This window comes from Triplophysa dalaica, chromosome 1, assembly GCF_015846415.1.
Source record: "Triplophysa dalaica isolate WHDGS20190420 chromosome 1, ASM1584641v1, whole genome shotgun sequence".
NCBI lineage: Eukaryota > Metazoa > Chordata > Actinopteri > Cypriniformes > Nemacheilidae > Triplophysa > Triplophysa dalaica.
Genome location: NC_079542.1, coordinates 22,772,450 through 22,794,746, shown reverse-complemented (window position 1 = coordinate 22,794,746; position 22,297 = coordinate 22,772,450). Strand labels below are relative to the sequence as shown.

The window sequence follows — 22,297 nt, the reverse complement described above, 5'->3', positions numbered from 1 at the left end:
CTGTTATATGAGGTCTACTTATGACATTCGCGTAGTTTTTACAACCAAAAACATCAAAATCAATAAGTGATAGGCTATTTTTTACCCAGGTTTTGAGGCCAGCTCTGCAAACGTTTGGGTTTAATGGGCATGCCGCATTGAAGACACTTGCAAGAAAATGTCCACCGCTTTGATTGGATAGCAGTTTGCGTAGTAATACGCTTCTGTGAATTTGGTTTCGAGACGTAATGTTAGGTTACAAATTAGCAGCCTTCACAGTTTTCACAGGGCATTAGTATTATCTGGAGACCTCCAGTTTTCACAGGGCATTAGTATTATCTGGAGACCTCCAGTTTTCACAGGGCATTAGTATTATCTGGAGACCTCCTGTGATTTATAAATGACCTCCCCACATCAGTATTTCATGTGACACATTCGCACGGTATAGTTTATTGCGTATAGTTTATACTGCCTATACTTGTATTGCGTTTAATGATATATGACCGTACCTGTCAGTATTTGAGACCAGTGATCCCAAACCAGAAAGATCACCGCGATCACGGGTCTCAAATGTTACGAGAGTTTTCACGATAAATAAACAAACGGGAGACTGCCGGTAAATTATGGATATTACCCAGCACCCCGAATACTACCAAAACACTTCAAAACAGCCAACATTATTCCCCTCCATTATAAACATTGAAAAATTATATATGAACCGGCCATATCACAGAGATGGCGATTTGCACGGGCTTAAGATCGCAAACAACCTCTGCAATTATTACAAATGACTAGAGGTCCCCAGGTAATACTAATCTCGTGCGAATATAGCTCAGGGCACATCAAGGGATCTCTAACAAAGCAATAGTGACGTATATTACAAAAATGTTTTACTTAGATAAAATTGCTGCGCCATTCCTATCGGATCCAATATTGAAGGCACAGCACTGCTTTTTAATTTTAAACTCAACAAATCCAGTGTCAATCTCTGCCTTGTTCACGAAGGAATCCTTGGAGAAATGAAACGAAACAAATGCATCAAGTTTTTCCCACATGAGCTGGAACTTCTTTCAAATTAAACTATAACCCCGAATTATTAATGTCGGAATCCGAAGAAATATGCTGCCACTTTATTCTTCCACAACCAGGGGTGGCACAATATTTAGCCATCTTTAACAGCATGTTTGTTTATTGCTTGCTCGCTCTTTCTAGTTCCACGCCATTTAAGAATTGTCATGCGCGAACCTGTGGGCGGGGCTAGAGAAGTAGTCGATGATATTTATCTATGGAGGCGGTGTTCAACTTCAAACTATCAATGTCGTCATAGAAAGGTGCATCCCAGAACCTGGCGTTCGCTGGGCCTGGTGGTAATATCAGATTGTTAACTCAGTGACAAGGGCGTTTTCAGTTCTAACACTTACATGATGTTCGCGTGAATACAATTCCCTCTTATATTACAAAAGCTTGGTTTAAAATTGTGATTTTAATTCATCCCTCCTTTAAATGCTCATCATAAACAGGAAACAGTTACTTACTAAATAAGTATTTCCATGCGATTCATACCAGAACTACTTCTATCTTTAAACAATTTCCCAATTAAAACGTTGTTCATTACAAAATGTGACCCTGTTTATGAAAACCCAGCAAAAGTCACAGAATATTCTGTGAAGATATAATAATATCTCCAATATTGACTGAAAAATGGTCCGGAAAGGGTAAAAGGTTATATAGCTGCAAAAGATCAATTACATAAATTTGCCAGAGTGCGTGTGATGTGATTCTTCATTGCGTAGATGCGCGGCTCAATTTAAACAACCAAATATTTCAAAGAGTTAAATGGTTTATTCGGACCACGGTGCACCAATTGAGGATGACTGCGAGTAGCCTATATTTATTATTTTCGGTGTTGGGTGTATTTTTTTGCCAAGCCTCTATAAATTCTTCTCAAAGCTGAGCTTCAGTTTATTGTCCAAGCAATCTGAAATGGCATGTCTGAATTTTAAAAGTTGCCGATCATTTTTGGCTGTTACTATATATGCATTGTGTAATTGTATCGTAGAATTTATGAAGTTTTCATATGCAAAAGACTCTAAGCGCTGTTTGACAATTTTCTTCTAATATGATTATTTTTTTCAGGTTCCGATTCCTATATTAATAGCTATTTCCTTTTGAAGCCAAGGAGAATGTATTCACTGAACCATTAGAGCCTGATATAATCACTAGTTTTAGAAGAAAATTTTAAATTGCAGTTGAGGCAATATCATTTTCAAAAAAAATCTTACATTGATGTGTTTTTTTAATTAGTTATGTTAAAGGACTTATAAATCATTAGAAGAACGGATTAGTATAGAATTCTGTTAGAACACCTCCCTATCCTCTCTTGTGATTCATGCCAGATTAATTAGACCAAAACCAAAGACATGTTCAAAACAGTTTTTATATTTTTATCTTTTTTATACAAAATTATTTACTTAATAAGACAAGGATTTAAAGGAAAAAAGGTTTTAATTTGAGCCCTTATCAGTTTGGAATTTAGTAATTTATTATTCACCACACTCAGACATTACAGAAAAATTAACTGCAAAGTGCAATAATGAGCATTTCAAATTCTGCCCTCGGTTTTAATGATCAGACAGTGGTTCTTTGTTCCTCAAACAGATTAACAGTCATGTCTCTGATCATAATGTATCTGATGTTCTAGATTTATGTTGTTGCCACATGTGCATTTAACCAGTAACATTGCATAAAGTACTCAATGAAACAAAAAACAGAACAAAAACAATACACTGTTTTGTAATGCACATTTTGACTCAACATTCGTGAGCGTCCAGAAACTGACTCAGAATGTTTTGTTGCAGTTAATGCAGTGATTCTAGAAGTGCTGTAGAAACACAGATCTTTACAAGGTTGTGTTAAAAATAAGAGTAGGCCTATAATGAATTTTATACTTTGCCTATGTTGTGCAGATGTATACAACTTTGAACTTTTTGCTGATGTTATGTTCTGAAACTTAATTTCACAAATCCACTCACATAGCAAGAAAAATAATTTATTATACATTTAGTCATTTAGCAGAAGCTTTTATCCAAAGCGTTTTACAAAGAGTTTAGGGAGCAATAAGCGATATGTCATACATGAGCAATAATACAATAGGTGCCAATACAAAGTTACTGGTTTCAACAAAAGATAGACCACTACCTGTTGAGAGAAAGAGAGGGTTAGTGGGTTTTTTTCCATTTGTCTGTCAAGTATTCACAGAAGAGATGGGTTGTAAGTAGCTTTTTAAATGTAGTGAGAGATGTGGTTGACCGATCCGAGTTAGGAAGAATGTTCCATCAGGAAGGAGTTGTGAATGAGAATGAGCGGGAAAGCAATATACTGCCCTTATGGTAAGGCAGTACAAGACGCCGCTGGATTGCTGAACGCAGGGATCTTGATGGGGTGTAGGAGTGTAGGAGGGTGTGAAAGTATGCCGGTGCAGATCCAGTGGTAGTCCTTTAGGCAAGCATTAGTGATTTAAATCTGATACGGGCTTCAACCGGTAGGCAGTGGAGAGAGATGAAAAAAGGTGTCACATAAGCCCTTTTGGGCTGTTGGAAGACGAGGCCTGATACTGCCTTCTGAACCACCTGGAGTGGTTTGATAGCATTTGCAGGAACAATACCAAGGAGAGCATTGCAGTAGTGCAACCGTGAGATCACCAGGGCCTGGACAAGGAGTTGTGCCGCATGTTCAGTGAGATAGGGTCCAACCTTTCTAATGTTAAATAAGGCATATCGGCATGACTGCATTGTCTCTGCGATGTGATCATTGAAGGAAAGCTGTTCATCAAATATGACTCCGAGGTTCCTGGCTGTTTTGGAAGGAGTGATTGTGGTATTGCCAAGATGGTGAGAATGTGATGTAGCGTGGGCTGTGCTGGAAACACTAGTAGTTCTGTCTTGGCAGGGTTCAGCTGGAGGTGAGGCTCTTTCATCCAAGGTGAGATGTCTTCTAGGCATGCTGTAATGCGAGTTTCTACTGGGGTATCGTCTGGGTGAAACAAGATGTAGATCTGGGTGTCGTCAGCATAACAATGCTTTTATAATCACTGTTATAAATCACTGTTATACTCTCCATCAAGATAACAGGTTTTTAAAATATCCTTGCTGTCCTGATGAAACCTCAGATGTCCAAATTCGCAGTTTTTTAGGAAATGAGAAAACACTGTGGTTTTAAAATTATTCAACACTGTGTTGTCAAAATTGAAAAGCACAATTTTATACTTTTCGTTGGTTAGAAATTTGCAAATGCCAAACATAAAGGCTGACTAATAATAATAATTTATGACAACTACAAAAAATCATGAAATATGGAGATATGAGGTTTGAGAAGGACAGCAGCGATATGCAAATTAAAATTTAGTTAAAATTTAGTTAGGCTTACAGTGTAAAGTTGTGCTGGCACTGAACTCTCTGGCATCATTCTAAATTTGGATCATAGGACCATCCTGGGTACTTATAGGGAAGACAGCAGAGGGTGGAGATTGAAAAACTGATAAAATACACATTTTACTCTAATTAGAGTAATCAGTGACTATTTGTTCTCAGCTTGTGTTGACAGACATCTGGGTGGGTTCCACCGGCCCTGTTTAGCAAGCGCAGTTTATTTTCACCATGCGTTGTCTTTCGGCAGCTGAGTCTGGGGGCCCCAATTGCCTGAAATAGCAATAATTAGGATAGGGAGGGAAAGAAGGAAGAGAGAAAACGTGTCAGACTGCTGGTAGGCCATCCACAGAGGCCTCTCTTCTTTATTCTTACTTGTTTGTTTGTGTGTGTGTGTTTCCTACGTTAATACTACAGCCATCCCAAAAGAACAGAGAGTCAGAGAGAGAAAGTTCTGGTGTACGTGGAAGGGAAAACCAGTGTTTTGAAGCTCTGAAATTGGGCGAGACAAGATCATCTGATACTTGAACATGCAGGCCACACACAGTGTCACCAAATATCAGAACGATTAGTGTTTTCACTTAAAGTGTGTGAAACTTTGTGAACTAATACACTAGCTTGCATAAAATACCAAGTACATTCACTCTCAAATTTGATTAATTGGGAGTTACCACAACATTATTAGTCCAGAGATTAAAAGATTAAATGTTTTGTCTAAATTGTCCGTTGTTCATATGATCTAAACATGACAGAAATATGGAATAAATATATTTTAAATATGAACATAAATAGTTTAGAAAAAGTTGGAAAGAACAGTTTTCTTCAATCTTTTTAATACTGTTTAACTAGGAAACTATGGTGCCTGCAACCCCAAGGTATTGGGGTTGAGTCACAAACAGACAAAATGCATATCTTAAATTCAATTTATGAATTTGTTCACCGTGCATTCTCAATAGACTCTGACTGTTGAAATGTGGCCTTTTTAAAGCAGATACTCCATTGTAATGATTTTACTTTGAGGTTAAACTAGAACAACAACAACCAAAATGATACTTTAATCATGTTCCAATCTGTAAGGACGCTGGGTGAAGTCATGCTAGACACACACACATATACACACCCTTTATCCATGATCTCTCTGTCAGCCTATATAAACCCACCCGAGCTTCTGGTCTACAAAAACCCAAAACTGACATGCCCCTTGCCAAAAGAGGACAGCAACGCAACATACACACACTGAAAAAAACAAGAAGGACTTTCAAACAACTACAGAAGAAACGCGTTACAATTTGACTCACTGAAAGGTAAATTGTTAATCGCTGTGTTTATCTTCATAATAGAATCTTAAGGCTAGTTAATCTTACAAGTAGAAATCTGGATAAATTTGAGATGAAATATGTATTACATATAGAAATGCAAGATAAATGTTAAGAGTTTTCATAAAGCTGTGGTATATGGTCTCTGATGCTATCCACAGATGGTGTGCTCCAGGTGTTTGATACTTATTCTGGTTGTTTGCTTCTTGATGGATCATCTGTGTGCTTTCTTTATACCTGTCAGTCTGCGAGTGAAAAGGGTAAAATATAACTTGCATGAAATAATTTGGGCTTTCTAGTACACTTAATAATATAATAACAATTAATAACAAACTAAGTCTATCTTAAAATAGATTTCAGTATTCTTCAGAAACAAGTTTAGTAACAATTCAATAACGGTGTTTTTCTGCTATTTTAATGTCCCGAAGAGCAATCACAGGTCCGATCAGGAGATGTCACCACATATTTATGAACTCTCCGATCTGGCAGACTTGTTCCCGGGAAATGAAGGAGAATTGACTCGGGACTGGGATCCCAACCCAGTCCAGACACCGGCTTTCTTTTCCCCTATGGAACGAATCAATGTGCAAGTACCAAGCAGCAAGCGCCACAAAAACAAAGAAAAGCGGTGAGTACAGATTCACTTTTTTGCACTATATTTAGAATTATGATGTTTACATGATTTATGAAAATTTATGAAGTGATAAATTAAGTTTACATGGGACTATACCCTTCTTATCATGAGCCCAAATACATTCATGCAATCTTCCACTAAAGGAGGAGAATCACTGTTCCTCTTGACCCCATTGGCAGCACCCACCTATCTAACAGAAACAGAAAGGTATAAAAAAAATATTATTTTAAAAACTCAATGATTTGTATGATGTATAAGTTTAATTAAACACCTGCATTTTATCACTCAAAACATTTTTCTTCTTGCCCTCAGGAGGAACCTGAAGAGTTGAAGGAATTTAATGCAAAATGATCAAGCTCACAGACTAATTTAATCCTAAATAAGGACATGTATTATGATGTATAATTCTGGTCCTGTTTCACGTCTTTATTTGTCTATCAAGTCATTGCATCTCAGGTTTATGAATTGTGACTTATTTATTTGAATTCAAGTTCTGCAAATATAAGCTTACCAACGCCCTCTAGTGGTTTAGACCTGACAGACACTGTACCTGTGTTGCCAAACAATAAATGTAGATAAAAATTGCTGTTACTTTTTATGAACTGATTTTAATTCACTAAACATTATGCACCTTATCTAGAGGTAGAGCATGAAAATATGACATTTGAAGCACAATAAAGAAAAGTTTTATTTCTCTTATCAGGTAGATAAAGAAAACAATATCAGATGCAAAAAATATACCATTTGCTTTGCTTTTCTCTTCACTTTCACATATGTACACTTTTCTAAATCTGTTCTATTTACAGAGTGATGAAGCAAGAGAGACCTCTCTTTAGGGGATTTCCAACCTTCCTTGCTTCACAAACAAACCAAAGAAAAAACTATAGTTTCCAAACTAATTCAAATGAAAGAGCTTGTAGCATGAATAATCTTCACCAGTTTCCAGAGTTTAAAACCACCAACACTTCTCCAAAGCAATAATTACAACAACTCCAATTGAGGACAGCTTCAGCAAAGCTCGTAAATCAGGCCTTTACTTGAGCATGTTACAAAACTGAAATCTTTCAACAGTCAAATTAAAACATCCAAAACAAAAATAATTAGTCATCTGGGACTGAAAAAATTCTGATCGCTTTCTGGACACATGAATTAACATCCTGTACATTAACAGTAGAGTCCGAAGAAATCATAATTGGTTCAGCTCAACAATTACAACTGAAGTGATTCCCTGTCCAAATGCAAAATACAGCTGAGCGCTATGCAAGCTTCTAAGGTACTTATAAATATAAATATGGGTATGATTTTCCACATTGTCAAGATGTAATTTCAATGATAAAGACGTAATACAAACATTGCAGTTTTACTTTTACAAACAGTTAACTGCATTTAGCTTGTTAGTTTTGCTGCCTTTAGACAAAGGCATGACATTCTGGACAGTCCATTAAGAAAAAGCATGTTTATTTTTTATAATAATTCAATGTCAACAGGTATTGCACTATCACTTCAATTTGGCAAAAGTGAAACACATTTTTAAACATCTTTTCTTGCTTCACTATCCAATATCACTCATGGTTGTCTTTGAAATAACTGTGACATGTTTATCTAGAAGCACTAATTTGATTACCAACTTCAAGTTGAGACATTATAAAAGATGTAAGACAGTTGTCTAACCATTAGTTTTCCAATTACAAGCTTATTAACTTAAAGCTAACTTTAAAAAAAAAAAAAGTTTATTTTAAAAATGAACTGTCATACTTGAGCCAAACAGAACACAGACTACGTGTAGTAAATTACCAACTCAGCAGGTAGGTGGCCAAAACACTATTTTCTGGTGGACTGCCCTTGTAACGGAGACCTTAAACTACAAAACACGTAAGCAGTTACTAGACCTATGGGAAGGGAATCAAACAGTTGTAAGAATTGAAAAGAAAGCAGAAAAAAAATTAAACTGAAATACGAGAACTGGGAACATTCAGAGCGTTGAGGGAATGATCATCATCCTCTAAGTGTCTTTTTTAAGACTCGACCGTCGAGAGTCTCTGCATTTGTGACAGTTAAATATGTCGGGCACATTAGACTTCTTAATTTTGGCGCAAGAGAGATGCACCCAGATGTTGCACTGACTGCATTCAATCATGGGACGTCCTGCAAAAGGTTTACCGCAGTAACAGGTGATTAAGTCCCAAGAATCATCCCCTGTAAGAAGAAAACACTGTGTTAGACTATTTAGTGATAAAGCTATGGTCGCTAGGTCATGATTCCTCATGTTTTACATTGTTAAGTACACTAGATATGAAAAACAATCCATCTTGACACTAAATAACAATTAATAGATCATTTAAGTTAAACTTTACTTTTATATAATAACAAAAAGCAAAATTTGCTTTTGAGATTAAATTATCAACAAGAATACACTTAAACTTAGTTACAAATCTGACCCTGAGGTCTCGCAAAAGCAGCTACAAGACACTCACCTGACTCGACCATTATATCTTCATCCGCTATCCAAGTTTCTCCTTCACTTGAGCTCATTTCAGCCTCCCTGGTGGCCTCCTCCTTCTCTACTTTCATCAGTGTTGTACCCTGGGCCTGTAGTCTGCGCTCAGCGCCCACTCCCCGGCCCAGGTGCTCCTCTCCACGGCTGAAACTAGTCTCCGAGTCTGTCTCGCTGTGAGCCGAGCTCTTAAGCTTCTTATGAGCTTTGGGCTGTTTAGGGTTTTTACTACGCTTGATCCTTGCACGTTTCTCGCCACCGCTGCTACTGCTGTCACCAGCACCCGAACCTATAGAAAGGCGCTTTAGCTTCTTGTCCTTTTTGCGCTCAGCTTTCGTGGCCACCTCACCCTCATAGAAAGAGTCTTTTAAAACCATTCTGTCCATCAGGTTATTGTCAGAAGGTAATCGGCGCATGCTCTTGTTACTCTTATTGGCACGAGCTTTGCGAACAAAGGTGTGAATCGTGTGCAAGTCCGAAGTGCCATGACTCCAGCCAGCAGTAACGCTAGAATTTGCGCCACCTAAAACGCTGCCTTCACCTGAAGCACCAGAGCTGTTTGGAGATCTGGAGGATCCTGGTGACCATGGCCTTTCCTATTGAAAGAAGCAGACGCAGAATATCACTTTAGATATCATTTTTGGACAAAAAACATCTACATCGAAAAACTAGGGAGATGCACAAGAATCTGCAAGTCTTACCTCTTTAGGAGATGGGATGTAACCCGCATATGCAAGCACAAAACTGCAAAATTTGTTGAAGTCCTCAACTGTCCTCTTTTTTCTCTCTGGTGGCTAGACATGAACATCCTGAATTAATATGAGAAGCACTGCCATCTACAGGCTGAAAAATGTATTTCCTTGTTTGACTTACCAGAGCTTCTGCTTTGCACTTCAATAATGAATCTAAACAGCAAAAAGACAGAAAATAAATAACATTAGTGGTTTAATAAAGAATCAAATTGTTAATACTAGAGAGAATATGCCATCTGATTATAATGTCCCAGTCTTCTTTCGTAGCTTGAGAAAGTCGACAGTATGCTAACGAGCTAGCTGTACAAACCCTCACGACAACGCGTTGACTAAAACATACAATCCAAGGGCTTATGGGCACCATTTTGCACACAATCGCTTTCACCAAATACATTATACCCAAAACGACTTAAAATGTGGAAACCCTTTAATGAATTCAATGAGAAACGCTGGGCGCAAAAGCAGCGATAAAGAGGACGCAGCATGTGGCATAAGCTTTATTCTCGACGTCGAAACACACAAGGCTAACTTTACTGGATTACCTCAAAAAAAGCCTTTGTTTCATTATATTAAGAAAGTTTACTACCACTCTGGTGAAGAAGTATTGGCGGAGTATATACTCGACGCATTTGACAATATATCTGTACCGACATAATCCGTAAATAACAAAGAGTTAACCTACAGTTCGACAGTGAATGCGACCAGGCGAAGTGACCCAAATAGCACAGGTATTTTCTTCATTTCCATGGCATAAAATGTATGAAGGACAGCGGGACCTTACATTGTTGTAGAGATATGACGATGGCAACTGTTTAAAGGCGTCAATAGCAGCAGCACATTGAAAACAGAAGCGATATAAGTGAACGATACTTTGGGCGAAGACAAAGTGCGCAACGCTGTGTAACATGGATTTAATTCATTAAAACCATTAGAGCCGAAAGCAATCGTTTAATCAGCCATCGCTACTGTAGTCTGTGTATCTGCATACGTTAAAGCTAATGGAACAATGACAACGAGTCTGCTAGTATCGTAAACGGGAATGATTTAACTCCATTGCACAAGATAGCTTACTTACTCAGCTAATCTATGCACGACTCCCAATCAATGTAACGCAATGAAGCTAAACCGCACACGAAAAACACAACAACTTGATAACCACCATAATTACAAATCAAATGCCTAAATTAGGTTTGCAGGAGGAATAAGTCTGCTGACCCGCACAGTATGTAGTCTACTGTAAGAGGAAAGCTGCTAGCAGGCTAGCTAAGTGCTAAACGATGATGGGTGTTGCCTATCACAAGTTCAAAGTTTTGAGTATTTTATTTTGCGTTTTAATATTTCACTTACCTTGGTGTTCAGACATTATTTCAAGCATTGTCGCCTAAAAAAACTCGATCCACTTTACTGGGATGACACCGAGCAGCGTCAATGTTCTCCCGGGCTTGGGCGCAGCAAGCCCCGGCTGACTGGATACAGTCTAACGTAGCTAGCTGGGCATCACAATCATTTAAACGACGATTTCGCTTCGCTTTCGCTATCTTTAAGTAATTTACAAACGAGTCCAAGGGAATTCGGTTGAATTCGTCGCCTCTGGAACGAATAATTAACTTAATTTTGCCCAGCAAGTTGCGTAGAGAAAATAATCCAGCTGGCAGTTTCGATTAAGTGACTGACCACAAAATAAAAAACAACGAACTATAAAACGACAAACCAAGCATAATTTGCAACGATTATTGGTTAAATATTCTATACGGTCGCGCTATTATCTCTCTTCGACGGACGTAGAAAACCACCAAACGTATTCGTGTCGCCTCTGGCGCGCCTCACTCAGTGAATTGTCAACTGACTCCTGAAGCCCCTTGTGGCCAAACGGAAGGAGTGAATATAATTTGTTCGCTAGTGTTGATGGGATATGTAGTTCGCCAAATGAGACGTGCCGACAGCTTGGCATTTACAACAATTACGTAGAAACAACACATACCGTGATTCATTGTACTCGTATTAGTGGGAAATTGCGTTTATCTACCTATTTCCATTAGCCAGGAATAGTAGACATATTTATATCAACAACAACGTTTCTAAACTTTCATATTTGTATACGGTTGCTTGCACAGTTTAAGCAAGAACATCTGCTATACAAAGTTATTTACATTTACATGTAGGCATTTGGCAGACGCTTTTATCCAAAGCGACTTACATTGCTTTTATCCTATACATTTTACATAGGTATTTGCAATCCCCTGTTAACGCAATGCTGTTACCACTGAGCAACAGGAAAGCTATAGTTATAGTTATAGTTTCAATTCATTTCGATAGGCACTTACCATTAAATCGAAAACAGTGGACTGTTGCTACAGGGGGCACTCGGCCGCTCATAAAGCACAATTTACCAGAACCAATTACAAATGCACGTGATTAATCTATTTTTATCTGTTCGCACAATAACTTCACAGAATATCAGGAACCTAATACGTAAATTGTGAACCTAAACATTGGCCTGTAGCATTTCGGCAAGTTTAAGACTGAACTAAAAATCATATATGATAGTGGTGAACAAAATGAATGCACTAATACACTTCAATTAAATAAAGTCAGAAAATAATTTGTGAAAATACTCACAAAATATAGTGAAGATTTAATGGAGCTCAATGTAGGATTTGATTCTGGGCCACTGAGCGCCCCCTGTAGGAAAAAGTATAATACGACAAAGACTTAAAGCTATTCTACTGGTTTAATTTCATTGACCAAACCCCTTAACAACGAAATATTTTACTACCTCGACGGCAGTTTCCACATTGAATGCATCACGGTATTTACTGTTCTGCCTTAACAAGGCTCTGGTAAAACAAACATAAGGATCACACGAAGGAAAGTAACGTTAACATTTCTAAAAGACATGTCCGATAGGGACCCTAAATCATCTCAGGACCTGACTGCTGTGGTGAGTATTGGATTTCAACCATTTAATACAATTATACACGCATACTATGGTATTCAACCACACTTTACCTACCGAAGAGAATTAAGTGTATACATGTAAATGGTTCGATGTGCCTCTTACTCATCATTCAGTATGCTTCCTATGTCTTGAACTTGTTTTTAAGGATCGCATTCTTGACAAACGTTACATTAACTCTGACGTGAATGTATTTACATTTTTTGCTAATCTATAAAAGACTAAAATGTTGGTGTAATATAACACAGGTGTGTTACAAAAGGGAGATTTTAGTGTATTTTAATATTAGCTTGTGTGATTTCACGATGTCGAGAGGGATCCCTTGTTACTATGGTTTCGGTCCCACGCGTGGGCGGGGGTTCATGCCCTCAAACTGCTGTTTTTACTCTTGTGTGGGAAGCCCACACAAAACCCACACATTTCTAGATATTGTGCTCATTCACTTTTTTCGTTTGCTTCTTTCACTGGTCTTCAGTTGAATAATTTGATATCCATTTCATTTAGGTGCAGACCTTACTGCAACAGATGCAGGACAAGTTCCAGACCATGTCAGACCAGATTATTGGAAGAAATATCCTTCTGCATGCTTACTTTAATTTTAAGGGAACACTTCACCTCAAAATGAGACGTCTGTCATCATTTATTCACCTTCTTGTCATTTTGAATCTATATGAATTTCTTTTTTCTGCAGAACACAAAAGAAGGTATTTAAAAAAATGTTGGTAACCGAATAACAGTGCGCTACCCATTGACTTTTGTCAACCCATTGGTTTTGTGTCCATACAAGAGAAATGAATGGGAGTCGCCCATTTTTCGAGTATCAACATTATTCTAAATATCTTCTTTTGTGTTCTGCAGGAGAAAGAGAAGTAATAAAGGTTTGAAATAACATGAGGGTGACACCGAATTTTCATTTTTTTATTTTAAATATGTGTATTGAAATCAAGCAGTTTCAAGTTTCTTCTTAATACTAATACTCGATGAGATGAGTACACGAATCGATGACCTGGAGAAGAACATCTCTGACATCATGACTCAGGCAGGTGTGGAGGATCTTGAGGAAGACATCAAAGAGACCTCTGGAACTGCATAACTAGTCAACACCATCTTAAGTAAGTATATTTGGTTGCATTGTACTATTTTTGAATTGCATCAAGATGCATCTGTCGGCGGATACAAAACTTTTTGTAAACCAGAGTTTCAGTTTAAGATCAATTGGACTGGACAACTCTTACCCCCTTTATTTAAGCTAGATAACAAAAACATAAACAGCCATTCAAAAATAACAAATTTATGTCTTACATCATAGCTTCCTATTATCTTTAATAATTAGACTACATTAATATTGATTTCCTGTTATGTTTATCCAAAATCACCATTTAAATCCACATTTAAAGAGGAATACTATCTCTTAATATGTATTTTTTGCTGCTTATGGTCGCTAAACAATAATGAAGGCTTGATTATGCTGTGATTGCGCTTGGACTTGTGACATATTCATCTTTACTGGTGATGGAAACAGTCTGATTATGGGACTCACAAATCATGTTCATGCATGACATAGAGTTTTATAACCAAAACAATATAACCAGACGCTAACTACTCCCTCCACATTTTTATCGAGACTCAGTGTTTTGTCATGAGGTGTGTTCGACTGACTGCAGCGCTGCGTGGATCGTTCGGCGTATAACAGTATTGCAAGACAGGACTGCTTTCAAATTTCTCTCGCAATACTTTGATGTCATGCTTTGACCAGTCTACGCAGAACTACATGATTGTAAACAACTGCCCTTTCAGAACCACTCACTCCTTAGCAAACTAATGCCATTGGGCGGGCCCAACAATGTGATAATGTAAAACTAGGTGTTGATGTCTTGCAGTAGGGCCAGTCATATGCAAATTCATTGCAGTGTAACATCACAAATCCAACAAAATTCAGATAAACTGTTATTGGAGCCTAATTACATAAACACTTTTTAAAGGGATACTTCACCCAAAAATGAAAGATTTACTCATCTTCGAATTATTCCAAATCTGTATAAATTTCTTTGTTCTGAGGAAGACATAGAAAGATATTGGGAGTTGAATGTGAGTAAATGATGACAGAATTTTCATTTTTTGGGTGAAGTATCCCTTCAATAACAAGGGAATTTTAAGCTATGAAGCTTACAGGGTGAACAGGGATGCAAAAACTCTTATATGTCATTTGTCAAAATGAAAGTAGTTAATTGTAACAGAAATAACTAAATTTAAATCAGGCAAAAAGGGCCACTTCAAAATTAGTTAAAAAGGCTGCAACCCAGATATTTTAATGTCTTATAGTACTATCTTTTGCTCTTGTTTAATGTTCAGTAACTTTTCTCTTTCAGACTGCCAAGAATCACCCTGAAGACCTTCTACTGCATTGTCAAAATGTTTAGATGAAATGTGAATTTCAAATTTGTAGGTCATTAAATTAAGTAACAATGGTGCTTGGTCTATGCCTATAGACTGTAATACATAGTGAAGAGTAAACAACTCTATCAATGGTCAGAAGATCAATATATGACATCTTTTGTATTTATTAATTGAACAACAGGGTAAGATTATTTGATTCCTGCATGGTTTACTGATTATTAAAGCACTTTCACAAATGTATCTCTCTTTCTCATTTATTCTTTCAGTTAGTGAGTGACAACAGCAGAATAATATCAAACCTGGAAGTATAGCCTTATGATATGTAGCCAATACTGCTTCATGTCATGCTCAGATCTCTTTAGGCAAGTAGCTAAAATGTGCACTAAATTGAATCCTGATTCACATTGTTATTTTACATTTTTCCTACTCTTCACAGAAAACTTTATTCAAAGTCTTGCACTGTATGTGGTGAGTCTTAACCACTAATAATGTGCCATGGATAACAATATGTCTAAGTTCTCTTTTGTTTGTGTTCTTTGGCCAGTACTCAGTGGAAACATCGTCGGATGTCAAGTCATATAATTGAACTGGCCTCCGGTTATTGTAAACTTAGGTCAATTTTAATCAAAGTTAAATAGGGTATAAATTATTGGATTTAGTGCCGGAATTCTTTACTCTAGGTAAAAATAAACTGAATAATTAAAGTCTTTCGTTTACAATTAAAGGCATAGTGAAATATTACTATATTTATTGAATTTTATCAATTTTACTATCCTCCACATCATAAAATTACATTAATCTTAGACATGCAGGTATAATGTCCCATGTTGGTAATTTTAAACTTATTTAAAAACTTCTTTGTTTATATATTTAAAAATCAGGAATGTTCAATTGTGCCATTTATCTTTTTTAAAGATCTTTTTGAATGCTTGAAAGAATATAAACACTAAATTACTTTGGTTTTATATCAGTTGATACTGTACAGGTGTAGTCATTCTGTGCAGCTATGTCATCAGGCATTTGTCAGTTTGTTTTAAGGTTTAATGGTGCCTACATTGCATCAAAGTCAAAATTACATCAGTCACATCCACTTGGTGGAGCTATTTTGTTATTGAACATGTTTGTTATACACATAGATTTTCTCAGTGTAATTGTTAGGTTTTAACATAATTTTTATTGGATTAAACAAACACACATTGCAAAATTATCATTTTCAACAATATCATCCTTCCTAAAAAAAAAGAATTGAAGTAAAGTTAAACTAGTGTTCATGTGCATATACTGTTTGGAAAAGTAAATTTGCGTAACAATGCCATATGCATTTGTTTTTTTCTAACATGTAAATTGTTGCTTTTTCTCTGTGCCCAATGTGTCAATACACTTAGTTTTATCTATCAGTGGGGGGCAGAGATTTCCCTCTGGATTGTAACACTAGGTGGACTGTTTCTCTCAGAGTAAGTAGTTCAACAATGATATTGGCCTTACCTTTGTTAATTTATCATAACAGCTGATAACACAAAATCAGATAGATTTTAAACAGTTACACTAATATACTTTATATTACTAATATTGTATTCCCAGCATTAAACAATTCAATTAAATGTTATGTCGGTCTGCTTGAATCTGTTGTTTTACTTAAATGTTTTAGTGCGAAAAGACATTTCATCATGCATTAATGCCCTTGGCTTTGATTAAAACATAAAATTAAATCATGTATTTTTTTAAGTACATGTGCTTATCACACATTGTAAAATACTCAGTGGTGCACAAATATTTCTGATGGTGCAATAAAACACAGTGGTAAAAGTGTCATGTTTATGCACTGTTATGAGAACTTCATCACTGATGAAACAAAATGATTTAAGAAATGTGTTTTGATGAGGTCTATAATGACAGTAAATAAACAAATCACATGTTAGAGCATATACTTATGTTGTGGCTCCTATGATGGTAGTTCCAGTCTCCTGCTGATGAGACAGACCCTTGTCATCCCATCTGCCCAAAACTGCACACCAAGAGTTTGCGTTGCCATGGAGATCTCTTTGGTTTCTTATCACCATTGCACTTAAACGGATTATACTGAACTCATAAAATTATCCACAAATACAGAAAAAACCCATACACTTAACTAATCTAAACTAAGCTCATACAGAAATGAAATGTGTCATTGTTTGAGTGTAATTTTAAACAGACTGTATCTACTCAGTTTGTTGTTGTGTTTAGATCCAATTTTATAACCTATTTGTTTTTAAGTCACTGATAACTCGAGGGATAAACATATTCATTTCTCATTATAGTACTTTACTCATGATGCTGAACTAAAACAACCTTATACGCCACTTATGCCACACATTTAATATATAATTTTAAGGGATAACCTAGTGTCATCATATCAGTGGTGCATGCATCTAGTTGTATTTCATTGTGTGATTTCATTGAAACAGAAAGTGGGTCTTGGATGAGCAACAGAGATGTGGGGAGCCTGTCTGAGAGTTGTTTGTGTGTATGTGTGTGTTTGGGGGGGCAGTTTTTTAAACCAAAAATCAATAATAATTACCAATAATCTGACTCCGGTATTGATCTTTTTTTTACCAGTGGATGAAATTCCAAGCACTCCAAGTACCTGAAAGATAAAATGTTCCCATTTTCTTTTGATTCAAAGAAGTTTGTAATCTTTTTTTTCCGCTTGCCAATTGGTCTTTGTTCTCTTTCTACCTATTCATTCGCTCATTGCTTTGCAATCTAGCTGTCTGTTTTTATTAACCGTGGTTCACTTCTTCTGTGGCAGGATGGTTCTTTCCTTCTGATGACTTAAACATCTCAGAACTTCATTATGATCCATTAAAATTGTCATGGGAAGCATAAAATAACCACCCTGAAGGTCATGCAGTATAATCAACCATATTACTTTTTGTGGTATTTCATTTAAATTGCTATTTTTTGTCAGATTAACCAACAAATTTAGCAGATTTAAATCATAATTTATTTATATTTCGTTCAGATTTTATCTTTCCAGAGAGAGTGAAGGATGTTCAGATGGTTGATCTATTGCCACGGAAAACAGAATAATAATCAAGTACAATCCATTTTTAAATAGTTAGGTTCATTATATAAATACTTTAAGAATCAGAATATGTTTAGGAGATTAGGATGGTATTGAACATTCAAATACATTACCTGCTGTAACAGGCATTTTCTGGGAGTGTAAACATCCCAAATGCGAGACTAAATGATCTTTTGATGTCTAGATAAAACACAGATTTTAATTGAATATGCAGAGTTAATATGAATATCCAGAGGATTTAGGCAATGTCCATCCTTAATTACAGATTGCTTGTACATTTTGCATACTTTTTCTAAATAAATAAATGTGACCCTGGACGACAAAACCAGTCTTAAGGGTCAATTTTTCGAAATTGAGATTTTTACATAATCTGAAAACTGAAAAAATAAGATTTCTTTTGATGTTTTGATGTTTGTTAGGATAGGACACTATCTGGCCACTGTTTACAAAGCTGGAATCTGAGGGTGCCAAAAAAGCAAAATATTGAGAAAATCTCCTATGAAGTTGTTAAAATGAGGAACTGTAGCAGGCCAACCACTCACAAAAATAAAGTTTTTATACATTTACAGTAGGAAATTTATAAAATATATTCATGGAACATGATCTTTACTCAACATCCTAATGATATTTTGCATAAAAAAATCTGTTATTTTTACCCATACCATGTATTTTTTGGCGATTACTAAAAATGTCCCAGTGCTACTTAAGACTGGTTTTGTTTTCCAGGGTCACAAATAAGGTATAGCCTATAAATTAAAATGTTTGGTTGAAATGAATTAAGTGTGTTTATTTTTGTATTACTGAACAAATTAATCTAAATACATGTCTATTACTGTGTTGTGGTGTTATATATCCTTGTTTCAAAGGAAAGGCTTAATATGAACAGATATCATGTGAGATAACTCTGTTTAAAAGAAAATCAAGAATCATGTTTTTTATGGTGCATTCCAATTAATATCAATCAAACTGCAGTTGGTTTGTTTTGATTTAAGCCATAATAACTGAAACTACACAGCTAACTACCACAAAAAAACACAATAAAAATATGGTAACATATATATATGGTAACAAACATTCTTTATAGGGAATCCATCCCATATATTGTTTCACTCAATACTGTATGCAGTGTTGATCAATGACCTCTCCTGAGGCGCTCAGGCAAGATTCTCAGATTGATTTTTATGACAGATTACAGCACTTTCGCAAAATTTCACTCTGCTTTAGGCTTCATTAGGGTAATACTTATTGCACACCTTTATTGGAGAGCCTGGAGCTTCATTTCACATGCGGGGAAGGCTATATTTCAGTAACAATAACAATTATCAATGGTTTCAAGCAATCAGTTGTTAAATTACAATACTTGAGAATTATATCCACAAAACTTTGGGTCATGTTTTGATAATTTCAATACAATAAAACCATACAGTTAAACTAGATCTAATATACACAACATTAACGAGGCTATTGTAAAATGTAAACTTTTTCATTGCTATAAATCCATCGTGATAATTGTCATCACTGTATGTTTTACCTGGCAGTGGCATTAACAGTGTAAATGTGCACTAGCTTTTAATGCATATAAATATGTCCAAAAACAGTATTATAATAGTATGCATACCAGGATTAAAACCATATCGTAATAAAACATTCAATTAATCAGCTTCCAATCAGGACCAGTTCAGAATGTCATCGTAGCCTACATGTTGTCAGCTACAATCATTACGGTAGTTTCTCTTCACTGTCTGTAGCCCTACTCTATTTCATAGTTTACGGTAAATGCCTGTAGCGGCTGGTGTAGTGTCGCTGGATCTGCGAGTGTAAACTGTACCCGAGTAGCGGAGGCACCACATCAAAGCAGCACACAACGAATCCTTTCAACGAGAAAAGGTAACTCTTACGAATTACTCTTTTAGTAACCACTTACATTTTTCTACATTTTAAGACAAGCATTATAGACAGCATTGTTGCTTTGATTCAGATGATATGATTTTAATTTTGTGATGCACAATTTTCCCATCTTTCAAAACTAAGGACTGTGCTGTGCGAGTGGTAACTTGTTTGCATGTTTGTTCGTCGTGTTATTGAACTAGAGAAAGAGCTTTCGCAGTTATAAACTTGCCGTAACAGCAGCTGGCTGGCATTAAAAAGTTAGCGGGTAAAACAACAAAAAGATTCATCTTTAATGTAATCTCCCCAACTATTAAGACACCGTGCTACAATGATACAGAGACGTCTGTTGAAAGGCTGTGTCTGTCGTTCATGCTACTACTTTGTATTTTGTTAGTCATCAGCAAGCATTACAGAGACTGTCCATATTTTCGTTTTTTTGTGTTTTTAGTAGGCCTATAGTTTAGTTAATCTTTTTATCATGAAATCATTTGGATGTAACTTAGTATTTTGTTTATAATTTTTCTTTATTTGAATGACAAAATGAGCGTTTTTATAAACTATTACACTCAAAATACACATCCACTCAATTTGTATGTATGGGAAACAGAAACGTTCAAAGTTTCCCATATTAAACATATTCCAATACACCCGTTGTTGTAGGATACTGTACTATGTACTGTAGCATGGCTAGAGCGAGTAAAGCCTACACACTTGCAGGAACAGAATTCGCATGTCTTAGTTTATTCCCAGAAAACACAATACGTCCAGACGACGTCGCCAGTCCTTCTTCATTTGGTCACCGTGACATTACTTTGTGACCACTTTCTGAGGACGTATTGGCAACGTTCCGTATCTTAGAATACATGCTTATGTTCCAGAAATAACGTCCTAAAATAACTTCATGAATTAATCCCTTGGAGAATGTTGTAGCGATGTGGTTTATTGGTATTTAGATGGGTCCTCATGTATCAAAGCTGCGTACGCACAAAAACGTTGCGTACGGCAGCTTTCACGCTCACTGTCGGATGTACCAGTGAAATGAACGTGAGAATGTGCATTTACAGCTTTGTCCGTACGCAATGTGTTAGTATGGATTCAACTCAAGTCTTTGTACATGAGACCCCTGCACACTGGTCATTTGATTAAAGAATTAGGTCATTTCTATTTATTATGTTATTGTATGCAAAATTTATGATCAGAGTAAAATCTGTTGTCAAAACGAATGAAATAGCAACTTTTTGTAGTATTTCGAGCTTTAAATAATGTCACTAAAATTATTTCAGTGGTATAACAATTTTTAAAGGGGTGATGAATTAAGATCTCAATTTAAACCCAAACTTTTGTTATATAAGACGGAATCGTATTCAAGCGAACATCCTGTAAGTGTCAGAACTGAAAAAGCTGTTATTGACACCAGGCTCAGCGAACGCCATGTCCTGGAATGCACCTATCTATTGATAGGTTGAACGCCACCCCCACAGAAAAATATCAAGGACTACATCTCTAGCCCCGCCCACTGGCTCGCACATGACAGTACTGAAGTAACAAGTTGCGCGGAACAAGATAGAGCGAGCAAGAAATAAACATGCCGTTAATGATCACAACATAGTAAGAAGTCAGTACCTGGTTGTGGAAGAACACAGTCGCTGCATAACCTGCCCGGAATAGTGCCATATGGTTACCAAACAACGTTTATTCATTCGCCGGTTCCATTAACTTTCACATGTATTGTAGGGGTTGCATGAACTAGTCAACATGAATGCTCTGGCGCGACATTTAATGTGTGAAGTTGTAGTTGCGGGTCATATTATTTTTTTGAATTTACTGACTGTTCCAAGGACCTGGGTGTGTGACGGATGTCATTCCCACCCGGTTCAGCAGGATTCTGTCACACAACAGGTGTTCTCTCACACAACAGGTGTTCAGTCAATTTATGCTACCCATAGAATTTTGCTACCCTCGTGTTGTGATTTGGTGAGGGGTAACTTAGGTGTAAGGGTTGGGTAGGGGAGGGGTTAGTCCTGTTTTGTATAGAGGTAGCAAAATTTGACAGGGTAGCATAAATTGGCAGAACAACGGCAATAATATATATCTTGTCCTGCTTCCTTCACAATGTGTGCTGTTTTTGTCCGCAACATTCACTGTTTGTTCTGACTTCTAAACGCAGATATTTTAATAGTATAGGCTATTTTGTACTTGTTACACGTCTATTAAAACATGAAAGAAGCAGAATATATAAAAATATTTCTCAGATTAGCTGCTGTGTCACGGGTGCTGTGTTTGAAAGTCCGCTATGATAAAGCATCTGCTGCGGCTAATAAAATATTGACATTGTTCTAAAGTCATAGGCCGTCACAAACAAACTGGACAAATCTGTTGCATTTATGAGTG

The 22,297-nt window shown here is 36.5% G+C and overlaps 3 protein-coding genes across 4 annotated transcripts in view; 2 read left to right on the top strand and 1 right to left on the bottom strand.

The window, feature by feature from the left end:
* Positions 1 to 7,023: 7,023 nt before the first annotated feature.
* On the bottom strand, positions 7,024 to 11,436 carry phf23b (PHD finger protein 23b). Its single transcript, XM_056758647.1, has 5 exons — positions 10,947 to 11,436; positions 9,721 to 9,752; positions 9,549 to 9,641; positions 8,828 to 9,443; positions 7,024 to 8,549 (listed from the first exon to the last, which is right to left on the bottom strand). The coding sequence occupies exons 1-5, from the start codon at positions 10,972 to 10,974 to the stop codon at positions 8,356 to 8,358; spliced, it is 963 nt and encodes a 320-aa protein (XP_056614625.1). The 5' UTR covers positions 10,975 to 11,436; the 3' UTR covers positions 7,024 to 8,355.
* An 882-nt stretch (positions 11,437 to 12,318) lies between these two features.
* Positions 12,319 to 15,192, top strand: hsbp1a (heat shock factor binding protein 1a). Its single transcript, XM_056750559.1, has 4 exons — positions 12,319 to 12,540; positions 13,060 to 13,126; positions 13,533 to 13,667; positions 14,925 to 15,192. Exons 1-3 carry the CDS (start codon positions 12,496 to 12,498, stop codon positions 13,646 to 13,648), a joined length of 228 nt encoding a protein of 75 aa, XP_056606537.1. The 5' UTR covers positions 12,319 to 12,495; the 3' UTR covers positions 13,649 to 13,667; positions 14,925 to 15,192.
* Positions 15,193 to 19,818: 4,626 nt separating this feature from the next.
* tp53i11a (tumor protein p53 inducible protein 11a) overlaps positions 19,819 to 22,297 on the top strand; it is a 33,785-nt gene continuing 31,306 nt past the window's right edge. Inside the window, exon 1 of one of the 2 annotated variants that reach the window (XM_056749570.1) lies at positions 19,819 to 19,903. The gene's annotated coding sequence lies outside the window, so the exon portion shown is untranslated. The remainder of the gene's footprint in view (positions 19,904 to 22,297) is intronic. The other variant, XM_056749578.1, reaches the window with a different exon arrangement.

Excerpts from the sequence above, each read along its gene's own strand:
- phf23b (XM_056758647.1), bottom strand. The coding sequence starts at position 10,974 with ATGCTTGAAATAATGTCTGAACACCAAG. Across the intron at positions 9,642-9,720 it reads AGTGCAAAGCAGAAGCTCTG|CCACCAGAGAGAAAAAAGAG; the intron begins GTAAGTCAAACA and ends GTTCATGTCTAG. Across the intron at positions 8,550-8,827 it reads AGATATAATGGTCGAGTCAG|GGGATGATTCTTGGGACTTA; the intron begins GTGAGTGTCTTG and ends TTCTTCTTACAG.
- hsbp1a (XM_056750559.1), top strand. The coding sequence starts at position 12,496 with ATGTCCGATAGGGACCCTAAATCATCTCAGGACCTGACTGCTGTG. Across the intron at positions 12,541-13,059 it reads CTCAGGACCTGACTGCTGTG|GTGCAGACCTTACTGCAACA; the intron begins GTGAGTATTGGA and ends CATTTCATTTAG. Across the intron at positions 13,127-13,532 it reads AGACCAGATTATTGGAAGAA|TCGATGAGATGAGTACACGA; the intron begins ATATCCTTCTGC and ends TAATACTAATAC.